General features: G+C 45.0%; 1 protein-coding gene and 1 pseudogene across 1 annotated transcript; both read left to right on the top strand.

The window, feature by feature from the left end:
- Positions 1 to 12,897, top strand: part of LOC130862662 (non-receptor tyrosine-protein kinase TNK1-like) — a 618,047-nt pseudogene that overhangs the window by 307,424 nt on the left and 297,726 nt on the right.
- LOC130862665 (serine/threonine-protein kinase SBK1-like) lies at positions 10,264 to 11,502 on the top strand. Its single transcript, XM_057752390.1, has one exon. The coding sequence runs from the start codon at positions 10,264 to 10,266 to the stop codon at positions 11,500 to 11,502; it is 1,239 nt and encodes a 412-aa protein (XP_057608373.1).

Genomic DNA, 12,897 nt, shown 5'->3' with positions numbered 1-12,897 from the left:
TCATGAATGGAGGTCAAGACTCATTTTCTAAACATTCCCAAGGAATGGCTCTTCCCCTCCTAATCAAAAAGATGGAAAGTGAAAGATACTAAGAAATTAGCTCATGTTGATGCGGAAGGAAGTTCAGTTTCATGAAGTGAATGAGTATCTCAGGAAATATCCACAGGACTGTTACAATGTGTGGGGGTGATGGAGATTGTGGGTGTCTCATCAGACCAAAGATAAGTCACATGGGTCATGATGAAGATTTTCCCCAAACTTCAGCAAAATACATTCCATCCATCATGACATTAGCAAAGGTGAGATAACCTAGTGACAGGACAGGCTGGAGACACCTAAGGACAGGGCATCCACAGGTGAGCCTTCACTCGCCAAGAACAGACACTTGCAGGGAGAGTGATGGCTCATTCCTGCACTCAAGTTAAAGTTAAAGTCAAGTTAAAGTTGACTGGCTATTGAGAGGAACTCAGAAACCCTAGGGGTCACTGACATGCAGCAATACTCAATGGTTCCTACCCTGCAAGTGGCTCTGAGGTAAAATGTGAGATCCTCAAGCTTTGGCCAGGGGACTGTACTCTCTCTGTTATTAGTGACCCACAACCAAAAGAAATCCAGTGTGCTGAAGTACAGTGCTGTAACTGAAACCTCTTTCATCCCTCTCCTTCCTTCCCACTCTGAGTCAAAGCAGATGGACCCCAGCACAGCAGCTGCAGGGTTGACCATTACTGGCTCTCTGCCAATCTAACCATCAGAAACCCTAAACTCCAGATCTACTCTTTAGTAACAGAGAGAAGGATAGATTCATTACCTCCACGAAGCTCTAAGATCCTGTGACTCACTATGAAAACCAAGATGAAGCCTTCCACCATCAAGAAACTCCCTACTCCCTCCCCAGGACTCACTGCGTTTTCCCCAGAACCATTTATGTCTTGATGTGCGACACTGAGGTTGAAGGCCAGCTTCCTTCTGACTCCCTCTAGTCTCGTTTTGCTCTCCCTTCTGTCTCCCAAGGAGCCTGCTCAGTCTTGCCAACATGGCTACGTCCAAAACCTGTAGGCAGTGAACAGATGCCCCACAGGCAGTTGGTGTTGCCACAACACTGATGACATCACAGAGAATACCAGGGCTCTCCAGGATACAATAGAATGTCCAGGGAGGGGTCTGCTGCTGTCCATGGTACAGCCATTACCTCTGGCTCATTTCCTTACTCCAAAATGACCTGAAACCAAGGTGCCATATCAGGAGCCTCTCTGGGGTCAAAAAGGAAGCTCTTATACAGGTAGTAATAAAAAATTTCCCCTGGAGAATCAGCAGAGCTCACTCAGGCTATAAGTTTGTGAGTGAAGATGTGCTTCACTCTTGATATGTCTGGCTGGAGTCACATGAGGCCAGATGATCCCTGAGATATTTAGAAAAAACAGTCCTAGAAAGAATATGATGGTCCAAACCTTGAATCAATACACTGAGGCAAGAGCAGTGACAAGTCAGAGGTCTGTCGGGGCTGTGTAGAGGCACCCTAAGTTGGAAACACTCATGCACATGCACACGCATACAGATAGAAGAGGCACACAATCATGGGATAGAACATGATGTCGATCACTGCTATGGTGCTTCTATCAGCAAACAAAAGGCAAATTCCTTGGCCTAGAGCCAGCTGTTATGGTATATGTGCTTGTTAATGGCTTTGGGTACAACACCCATTAGGAGATCGTGAGAAGGACAGGCATTCGGAGAGGCTTGGGGTTATTGAATCAAAGAGTTTTGTTATAGCCTAACCTCAATTTTCTATTTCTGACAGTTCTTGTAAAGAGGATCCAGCCCATCGTTAGGCTGGAATGCATTTTCTCCAGATCTCTGGACTTTCTCAACAGAAGCATGTTCCTTAGAACCTAGGGCTGATGAGATCTGTCAGGTGATCTGTGCCATTTCAGATACTGAAGCCCTAAGCAGGTAAATGTGATTAGCATATTTTTTTCTAAATAGGGTCTTGTAGAGCCCAACAAGTGGAGAACCAAACATTTGGCAATACTGGATTGAAAATGTTTTATGAACATACAGAGTGTTGCTATGGTAAAGAGGCAAAAGTGAGAAGTGACATACAGAGGGAATATGATTTGCAAATTAATCTGAGATGCGACAAGATCTAGAAAACAAGGTATAAAGGATCACCAGCAAATTCCAGCAACTAAGAAAGAGGCCTGGACCCAGTGGCACCCTTGGTACTTCAGACAGCTTGGCCTTTCAATAATTAATTGTGAGATATCACACTTCTCCAACTCAGGAGATATACTTATCCACCCCAGCCAAATATGCACACAACCATTCTGCATGTGCCTGCTTCTAATCTCACCCAGTCTCCCACACAAAGAGGCTCCACTCTCTTGCAAATGACCTGAGAGTCAGTTGACAGGTGACTGCACCTATGACCCACAATACTTTCTCTCGACCCACCCATGGAATCTGGAAGGTGCTCATGAAATGAACAGAGAGATAAGACTTTACCTACCTGAATCTCAAAATGCAGCCTTGAGATTCTCAATCTCTGGATGACAACCCTAAACCATCCCTCTACAGGAAAGGGAGTCTTGCTGTCAGCTAGTTTTTCTTCTTCCCTTTCCATTCTTCAGAAATCTAGGGGACAGCTTCCTTAAGCCTATTCACAGCTGCACAGGATACAGCTTGGCTTCATAACCCTCAAGTCTCACCTCAAGAAGCCAAAAGAAAATTGACGGAGTTCACAAACACTCCCATGCTTGGAGATGCCAAGGTTATCAATGGTTCACTCTAGCACCTTGCAGGGCCAGAACGTGTTCCCCAGACTAAGCATGTCATCATCTCTGATATCATCTCAGGACACCCAAATCAGGCTGGAAGGAACCAGGATCTGTTCCATGGACTCATAAAGCCCTTAATATTGTGAGGTAAGTACACGTATTATCTTTGCTAAGACCTTTGCCTACCAAAGAAAACTCATGTACCCAAAACATAATAACTTCTGCTATCTCTGGCTCCAACAGAGTCTTGTTCTAATTCTGCATTCCTTAGTAAATGCAACTTGTGTTTTCTATTGCTTAAAGTTTCCTTTTTTCCATAGTCCACACCAGTGAGAGTTTGGCTAAATCATGAAGAATTGGCTATTACATCATTCATCATTCATTCACTTTATTTTAAAATTTTTGAGTGATATGCCCTAAAAACAACAGGTCTTTATGTTACCTGCACCTCTATTTTCTAAAAAGCTTTCAGAGATCTCACATACAGACATCCTACCAGTAAAACACGGTCCTTAAGGGTTCTGTGCATATTTACCATTAAGTCTGCAAATGCTTCATGCTTGATGCTTGCAGCCCTTAACTTGGGCTGAACTTAAGACATACTTCCAGAAATAGAATTATCTCAGAGAAGAATTTAAAATAAAAATATGTATATAAAGCTAAATTACCACAATATTTCAAATAAAAATGTCAGCCTTGTATAAATGATGTTACATATACTTGAGCATCTTTCCACATAGTTAGGAACCAGAAATACTTGGAGTGCTTATGCAAAATATAAATGTTCATTTATCAGGTGGTTAATGAATGATGCTCCCATTAGAAATGATAACCTTTGCTGACAGTACAGAGCAACTACTGACCATGGAATTTTCTGCAAGGCATAATTCAGAGTACAAATGATGCATCACTGGAACACATTACTCAGATATTTTAGTAAAATTTTCACTGTATGATTGCTCTTGGAGAGCACCCAGGTTGCAGTCCACTCAGCCAAAAGGTGGCTCCCAGCCCTCTGTGACTCCAGTTGCAGAAGATATTATGCCCTCTTGTGACCTCTTTGGGCAGTGCAAACAGGTACTGCAGAGACAAGCATTCAGGCAAATCACCCACACATGTAAAATGAAAGTGAAGAGAGTTTTTAAATGTCCTGGGTATTATATTCTTCCTGACACACTCATGTACTATTCTAATGTGTTGGTTCATGTGTTATGCATTTTCTGCTAACATTCTTGTTCTTGATGATGTTTAAGACAGGTTCTCCATATGTATTCCTGGCTCTCCTGGAACTCATCATGTAGACTGTGCTGGCTTAAAAATATCCAAATGCTGCTGCATCCTTCATGTTGGGTTACAAGTGTGAATCACCATCCCTGCTCCACCTTTTGGGGTAACTTCATTTTTATTGTTTTTGTTTTGTCAATGAGACAGAATCTCACTCGATAGCCAAACTATCCTAAATTTCACTATGTTGACTAGGTTGACTTTGAATTCTCAGATCTACATGTCTATACCTACTGAGTTCTGGAATTTAAGGCATGAATCATTATGCATGATATGGCTTTCTATGTGTTTTTAATAGATGGAGGATGTTGTTGGAGGCTGCTTGTTCAGTCCTGGCTGCCCAGACCACAAAAAATCACTCAGAAACTATATTATTTGTAATACTGTTTGGCCAATAGCTTAAGTGTATTTCTGGCTTATTCTTATATCTTAAATTAACCCATCTCTATTCATTTGTATATGGCCACGTGACGGTGGCTTACGAGTATGGACATGTCTGGTGTCTGTCTCCAGTTGGACCGCATGGTTTCTTCCTGTCTCAGCCTTCTTTCCACCAGCATTCAGTTTAGTTCTGCCTGCCTAGCTTTATTCTGTCTTATCACAGGCCAAAACGGCTCCTTTATTCATTAACCAATAAAAGCAACACACAGAGAGAAGGACTTCTCACACCAGGAGGAGAAGCTATATTCATAGGAAAGAATTTTGGTACTATGAACTTAACCTAGCTAATCCTTTTATTTTCATATGTGCTATGATCTGGATTCCATTTCCCAATTCAGAGTTACAGGGAAGTAATCCTTCGTTTCCATAAATATCACAGGGATTCCTGTAGATTAACCTAAGTTTGGATAAGGTTTTCTATCCTACTAGGCAGAAGAGAAATATATTTTATATTCTTCTGTTTGGTTGTGTTAAGGACTATTAGACAGTCTGTTCAGTACATTCAGGAAGTAGTTATGGCCAGGAGGATGTTCTGTTCCTCACAGAGACTCTTCTGCATGGACTCTTTGATCACGGTGCTGCTGGGGACCTGAAGTTCCTCTAATACTAAAATGGCAGAGCCTCAAGCACTTAGGAAGTGAATGATTATTCAGACATTTGCTTCAAATGACTAGTGTTCTTAATTAAAGCTCACCCTAGGTGTAAGAATTCTTGATTGAAGAGCTGTTATCTTTCTAGCTTGAAGAAACTTCTTGAACAAAGTAATATATGGGTAAAGGCAAAGTGAAGCCACACTGCTATGTCGATAAGTGAGTTCAGAATGGACACCACCACTGAATATGGAAAAACTCCAAGGAAGATTCTAGGGTGAGTTAAGGAAATGGCATGCTCCTTCTTGGCTTTGTGTCTCTGATAATCTGTCTGGTGTTCCCTGTGTCTTTTTCTGTTGTAAATCTACTGGCTATTCATGCTGTGCATGTTCCTGTAGACAGTCCAGGTTTTAGCATTTAACCACTTATAGTAGTCTTCAGACACATCTAAATATAATGCTATTACAAGTGCCAAAATAAAATTTCCAAGGTACTTCAGAAGTTAACCTTATTAATAGCAAAGTCTCAAAGACTTTGTCTAAACTATTCCAGTTATTTGAATGTACTTATATATTTAAGTCTCCAGATATTCTTTAAACAAGGATAATTGAAAAAAAAGATTCAAAATGATGTACACAGAACAGAATATACTGAGGTTAATGTTTAAATTCATAATTGCTCTAAATGCTGCATTTCAGGATCACACACGAATGTAACTCAGAAATTATACCCAGACTTTTGTCTTCATTTCATATTTGGAGGATTTCAGAATATGCTACCTGAAAACATGGTGATCAGACAACATTTTGAGCACAAGAATGAATATGAGGACGGCCTCTGGTCTTCCTCTGATGCTCATACAACCTAGAAAGGACTTTATGACAATTTCCTGAAACATGTCAGAAGCACCACATATCCCTCCATAGAGGAAAGAGCAGCTTCATATCTGAAGACTGATGAAGGCACACACGGAGGACATGAGCAAAAGCTCTATTTGTATTCCCCTGCTTGACTCATGCTGATTTTATTTTTTACCATGCTCTATAATGTTCCACTTTTCATCAACTTGGTAAAAAAATCTCAGGTCTAAGCACTGTTGAAGGATTCCCTTCCTCAGGAAGGCTCTGGAGTTGTGAAAGATTGTGCTAGGTAAGTCTTCGTGCTTTTCTCTTCTTAAGTTCTGTTATGTTGTGGAGACCCCAACAGGAACCTAAGATGGATTAAATGAGAAAGTAGTTTTTCCTCTGCATTCACTGTGTTTCTTCTAAAACTTCTATTTGTTAGCCAAATGATTATGCTTTTCTGTAAAAAAAAAAAAAGTGCTCTCATCTTCACAAACCTCTCCTATTAGAGACACCATAAAGCTGCTTATTCTCTCTTCTAAGGGTATCTTGGAGGTTTGTTAATTGGATGCTTTTGACCCTATAAGCTCATATGGATCTTATATTATTAAGGGTGTGCCCTTGTTGGAGTAATTGTGTCCTTGTTGGGGGATGTGTGTGGGAGAACTTGGTGGTGTTGTATACTCAAGCCATGCCTAGTGTTTCAGAGCACGTTTTCTTCCCTGTGGGATCAAGATGTAGCTCCTTCTCCACTTTCAGATCCTTCTAAAGTACCGTATCTACCTGTATGCCTCATTGTCCTGCAGTGATGATAATAGACTATAAACCTCTGAACCTGTGAGTCACGCCCTATTAAATGTTTTCCTTCATTAGAGTTGCTGTGGTTATGGTGTCTCTTCACAGAAATAAAAACTTTAAAACTCTAAGACAGGAAATATCCAAAAATAATTACAGAGTCCACAGGGAATAAAAAAAACAATAATCAGTTTTAAAATTAAGTAACCGATTTCAAGCCAGCCTGTTCTACAGAGTGAGTTCCAGGATAGGCTCCAAAACTACACAAAGAAAACTTGTCCCGAAAAATCAAAATAAAATTAAGTAACTGAATCACATGGCTTCCCAATTGTTTGTGTTTCAGTGAGGTTCTAGGCTACTTTCACAGTCAAATATTTATTCACTGGATGATAGAAAATTAAATGCCACTTAAGATGACCTTTCCCTGAAGATAATGAAAACATTTGTGGAAATGCTAAAAAAGAATCACAGGCATTATGTAATTCATCCTAAAAAAGGAAAAAAGAAGACAATTCAAAGCACAAGTGAATCAACTAGGCCAGGCCCCTTATCTGGGTCTGCAGAAAAAAAAATGCTTCTAGTCCATTATCAAAAAATCTAAGTTGCACTGCCAGTGACTTTCTCATACTTTTCTTCCAAAAGATAAAACTTTACATCAGATTTTAATGTTATTGAGCTGTGACCTTTTACATAGACAGTTTTGAAATTCTTTGAGAATTTAATACATGTATACAGTGACTTTGTTCATATTTGCCTTTATTCCTTTTCAATGGTTCCTGATGCACTCTCTTAATTCCAACATTCCTAACCCCATGCCTGTTTTTGTTTTAAATAACCTACCTAGGGTGACACTGCATGCCCATATGCTCATGTGTAAGAGCCATTACTAAGTTTGCTCAAACCACCTGGTATTCACACCCTAAATTAAACTGACATTTCCTCCTCAAAAAACCATCAACTGTCACCAGTTTCTCAGTAATGCGTGGGGGCCTGTGAGTGCCTTTCTCTTCCGTGCCTTATTGTTGACTGCCTTGATTTTGGAGTTCATGAGTATAGTAGTCCTTTACTGTTTTATTTCAAGCTTTCTAATACCAGCATTTCAGAGGTAATCAAATTTGACATTAAAATACAAATAAGTGTTGACAAGAAATCTGAAGAAACTATTAATGTTTTTAATTTGACTGATTATGTTCCCACATTTATGAGCTATAATTAAAATAATCAAGGCAGTACTATATCATAATCTGACTGTTGCTTTGTATACTTGAAAAGGTTTGAGATAATTTCTTATATGATAATTTCTAAAACACACAACCAGAAACTGAATGTAACAAAAGACCACTGGAAACTGAACTGAGCCTACATCTCCATCTTGATATTCCAGATAACCATGATTTCATTTGTTGTTTGAAAGCTGATCAGCCTGATATCTGGGACATGATTTTGAGTTTTCCCCAGTTCCTCTCTTACAGATTATCAGAGAGATTTACATTATTATTGTGATTATTCCTAGTACTTGAATTGGCATTTTGGAGACAATTCATTTTGGCGGGATACCTTGCTCAGCCTAGATATAGTGGAATGGGCCTCAATCCTGCCTCAAACTGATGTGTCAGACTTTTTGTCTCCACTTGGGAAGCCTTACACTTTCTGAGAAGTTTATGGAGGCTGGGGTGAAAGGAAGGTGGGGAGAGCAGGAAGAGGTGAGGGAGTGGGAACTGGGATATTATTGTAAAATAAGAAAAGATTGTTCTAAAAATAAATTTAATAAAAAATAAAAAAGAAAGTAGGTGATGTATCTAGTTGGAGGAAACATCGTAGGGAACATACTTGAATGGATATATGTTGTCATTAACCATATCCTACCCATCTCTTCTCCTGCATGACTATGAATTATAACCTCTGAAATTGTGATAAAATAAACATTACCACCCTTTAAAAATATCATATACAGTGTGGGTTTGATTTCTCAAAGTAGGATACCCATTGTACTACTTCCTATACTTCCATGATGACATGGAATGACAATCATTAAAGCATTAACAAATAGAGGCTTTCCTCACATATTGTCTATCTCCATCCATCCATCCATCCATCCATCCATCCATATATCCATCCATCCATCCATCCATCCGGGTTTTATTCTCCATATTTTCCCACCCAAAAGATTGGTAATTCATATCTTCTCTATCACTTGCTTAAATTTAGCATTCCTTAAGTCTCTGACTCTGTGACACTAGAAATATTGTGGAAAGGGTCTTGGATAAAAAAAAAATGTAAGTTGTACTGAAAACAAAATACCAACATCAAACAACTTTACAAACACATTATCTTAGCTTGTTTCTTTATATGACAAATGTAATATAGAAATAATGAATTCAAAGAGTTGATATATTCAGTTTTTATTGCTTCTCTGACACGAAGTTCAAAAACCTTTTTCTGACTAAATACATTTTGTAAAGAGATAAAATCTGTAGAGTTTTCTAAATGGAAATGGAAAGATGTGAACAAAGCCAGAAAATAGACTTATCATAAATCAGAAGGTTTATGGAAGAATCAAGATCATATGTGAAACTGCAGTATCCATTAAAATTCCATAGGACAAAATTCACTACACTTGTATATAATTAGAATGCAATTCTCTCTTTAGAATAAGGGTGATAGAATATGCCACTTATGTAACTCTCTGTTTGGAATGCAGGTGATAGAAGATGCCACTTAGGTTCAACTTTTTATACAGAGAAAAGGAAAACACATGCTAGAACTTGCTTTTGAACCTTAACATGGCCTGCAAAGAGACTGTCTTGGTCAGGGAGTAATCTGTCTCTCAACTGCTTGAAGTACAAAAGACTTTCAAAATATCAATGAAACATCCTGTCAAAGCTTGACACATGACATTGTAGGCTATGAGAACATCTGGGATCAATCTGACTTCTATAAAAGTTGGAAGGAAGGTCATATACTTACTTAAACCTTCATGACAGGAGGCCGCGATGGAGCGCAGCCCGGGCGGGCGCCAGCGCTGGAGCCCGAACACCGGGTGGAGCGGGAGGCGAAGCAGGAGCCGCAGCCTCAGCCCGCGCCAGGCCGGGGCAGGGGCCCGCAGGGCCGGGCTGCTTGCAGCGGCGGCGCCCGAGCCCCCCAGCGGCTGAGCCGTGACCTCCAGCCCCGCACGCGGTTACCGGGACCCAGCGCGCGGCGACCGCTCCAACCCGGGGCCCCCTAAGATCTGCTTGCTGCAACCACACACCTGAAGACAGAGAGCGACCCAGCTTCGGGGCGGTAGCCCTCCCTGCTGCTCTGGTACACAGGATCCCCCAAACCTAGGACAGCGAGAGCAGACCCTCTTGCTAACGAGAAGCCGCGGGCACCCCAAAGCCCCGGGACCTGGGCAACCGAGCCCCTAGCGACGCCCTCCGCGTCCCGTCTTATGGTGGTGGTGGTGCCCTGAGCCCATCTCGGGCCAGGCTGAGGAAGACCTACAGGGCGCCCAGACCCCCTGCCGCGGCGTCCCCACGGCCCCAGCCCAGGGAGAAGATGAGCATGGGCTGCCCAGAGCCTGAACCGCTCCACTCCCTGCCTTGCTGCGGGCCGGGGGCCGCCCCTGTACCAGGTGCAGGTGTGCCCCTCCTCACAGAAGACATGCAAGCACTGACACTGCGCACACTGACTGCCAGCGATGTTACCAAGCACTACGAGCTTGTCCGGGAGCTGGGTAAAGGGACCTACGGGAAGGTTGACCTGGTGGCTTACAAGGGCACAGGCACCAAAATGGCGCTGAAATTTGTGAATAAGAGCAAGACAAAGCTGAAGAATTTCCTGCGTGAAGTGAGCATCACCAACAGCCTGTCATCCAGCCCCTTCATCATCAAGGTCTTCGACGTGGTCTTCGAGACTGAGGAATGCTATGTCTTTGCCCAGGAGTGCGCGCCTGCTGGAGACCTGTTTGACATCGTCCCTCCCCAGGTGGGCCTCCCCGAGGACACGGTGAAGCGCTGTGTGCAGCAGCTGGGGCTGGCGCTGGACTTCATGCACAGCAGACAGCTAGTGCACCGCGACATCAAACCCGAGAACGTGCTGCTGTGTGACCGTGAGTGCCGCCGTGTGAAGCTGGCGGACTTCGGCATGACGCGGCGCGTGGGCTGCCGTGTGAAGCGTGGGAGCGGCACTATACCCTACACAGCGCCCGAGGTGTGCCAGGCGGGCCGTGCCGATGGCTTCGCGGTGGACACAGGCGTGGATGTGTGGGCGTTCGGAGTGCTTATCTTCTGTGTGCTCACCGGCAACTTCCCGTGGGAGGCTGCATCGGGCGCCGATGCCTTCTTCGAGGAGTTCCTGCGCTGGCAGCGGGGCCTCCTGCCGGGGCTGCCTTCGCAGTGGCGCCGCTTCACCGAGCCTGCACTGCGCATGTTCCAGCGGCTGCTGGCTCTGGAGCCCGAGCGTCGCGGGCCGGCCAAGGAGGTCTTCCGCTTCCTCAAACAGGAGCTCACATCTGAGCTTCGGCGGTGGCCTTCGCACCGTGCACGCAAACCTCCTGGGGACCGCCTGCCCTGGCCCCTGCGCCTCGAGGCTCCTGCACCGCTCAAGCGCACCGTGCTCACCGAGAGTGGCAGCGGTTCACGGTCCTCGCCGCCCAGCGTGGTGCCCGTTCCGGTGCCCGTGCCCGTGCCTGAGGCTGGTCTGGCTCTGTCCGCTCCCTCGGGCAGGACCGATGGCCGTGCAGACAAGAGCAAAGGGCAGGTGGTGCTGGCCACGGCCATCGAAATCTGCGTCTGAGCTGCTAGGAGCACCGCAGTCGCTGCGGGGAAGCCGCGTATGCTCCAACCCTTACTGGGGACAGGGAGCAGCCACAGCGCGGTGGGAGGGAGTAGACTAGGAGACCCAGACACCCGGGTCGGTGGTGGGCTGGTGACATAGTTAGCGGATGACCATGTGTGTGGCCAGCCTCAGCCCAGAGGAGCCGAGGCCCCTGACAAAGGCTGGGAGCTTGTGGGCCAGACTGAGCTCTGGAACCTGGACACTTCTGGCGCTTCACACCCCTTGGCAGATCACCCTACAATCTTCCATCCAAACCTGGGCCCAGAAAGGGGCCTTTGGTGTTGGGCAGAGATGAGCACGAGACCCTTAGAAACTGGCTGGGAACAGGCACTGGGTTGACAACAGTGGTGCCCAGGAGGTCAGAGGGAGAGGCCAAGCCCCCTAAAGGTAGCAAAAGTTGTGTGCAGGAACAGACCCGAATATTAGAGATGCCCCCTCACCTCTTCCTGCTGATGGGTACTTAGATCCCAGAAGGGAGAGCCATTACCGCAGCCACGAGGCCATTGGGAACAGAGTTCCAGTAGGTACCCCTCCTGAGGGTATAGGGGAACAGATGGCAGGAGAACGGGAGGCTTGGCACTCCTGTGTCTCTAGGGTAAGGGGGTGCATTCACAGCCCAGCTGCTCCTTCCCTGGGCACTCAGCAAGCAGGGAAACAGTTGCGCTAGTTATTCCTGGGGTTTGTCAATCACGTGTGTGAGCCTCACGGTTCTAGGGCAGTACCCTTGCAGGGGAGGAGCGCATCCGTGGATGGGACAGGAAGTCGTTGAAGTCAGAGTGAGTGTGATGTGTGTCTGGTGACTTTGAGGGTCCGGACACCTCACCAGGCAGCTGCCAAGAGCCAAGCCTGTGTTTTACCACACTCCTCAGGGAATCCCAGGAGACACCTGCTGTTGGCTCAGGTTCTTCGGCAGCAAAACAGGATTTCACCTTGCCCCTGCTCTCCTTTGGGACTCCTACTCAATGTGGAGGGTTAAGGAACCCCTGTAATAACCTCAGCACAGGGAGGCTGTGCCTTCCGCCTGGCACCACCCAACTGGCCAGCCTGGGTTGCCTCTCTTAGGGTCCCTCCAAAAGTTCTGGGTCATTCTAAGAGGTTCCATAGTGGGGCTGGCTGGCTAGCTGCAAGGGGCACCAACCACCCCTCAGCCTGGAGCCCCCACCTCTCTACATAACCCCTTGCTCCCACCACAAAGGGCTATAGGTCTCCCTGCCCTGCCTGAGTCCAGTTTACAAACTGTGGTTGCTCCAGGGCCTGGTCCCACTTTCCTGGGGTGCCACCACTTCCCTAGTGGACACAGGACCCACATGCCAGGTAAGTAGCAAACCCCTCCTCCTGCCGAGAGCTGAATCT

The sequence above is a fragment of the Chionomys nivalis genome, chromosome 20, assembly GCF_950005125.1.
Source record: "Chionomys nivalis chromosome 20, mChiNiv1.1, whole genome shotgun sequence".
Classification (NCBI taxonomy): Eukaryota; Metazoa; Chordata; class Mammalia; order Rodentia; family Cricetidae; genus Chionomys; species Chionomys nivalis.
This window is presented reverse-complemented; position numbering and strand designations above follow the sequence as displayed.

Excerpts from the sequence above, each read along its gene's own strand:
- LOC130862665 (XM_057752390.1), top strand. The coding sequence starts at position 10,264 with ATGAGCATGGGCTGCCCAGAGCCTGAACCGCTCCACTCCCTGCCTTGC.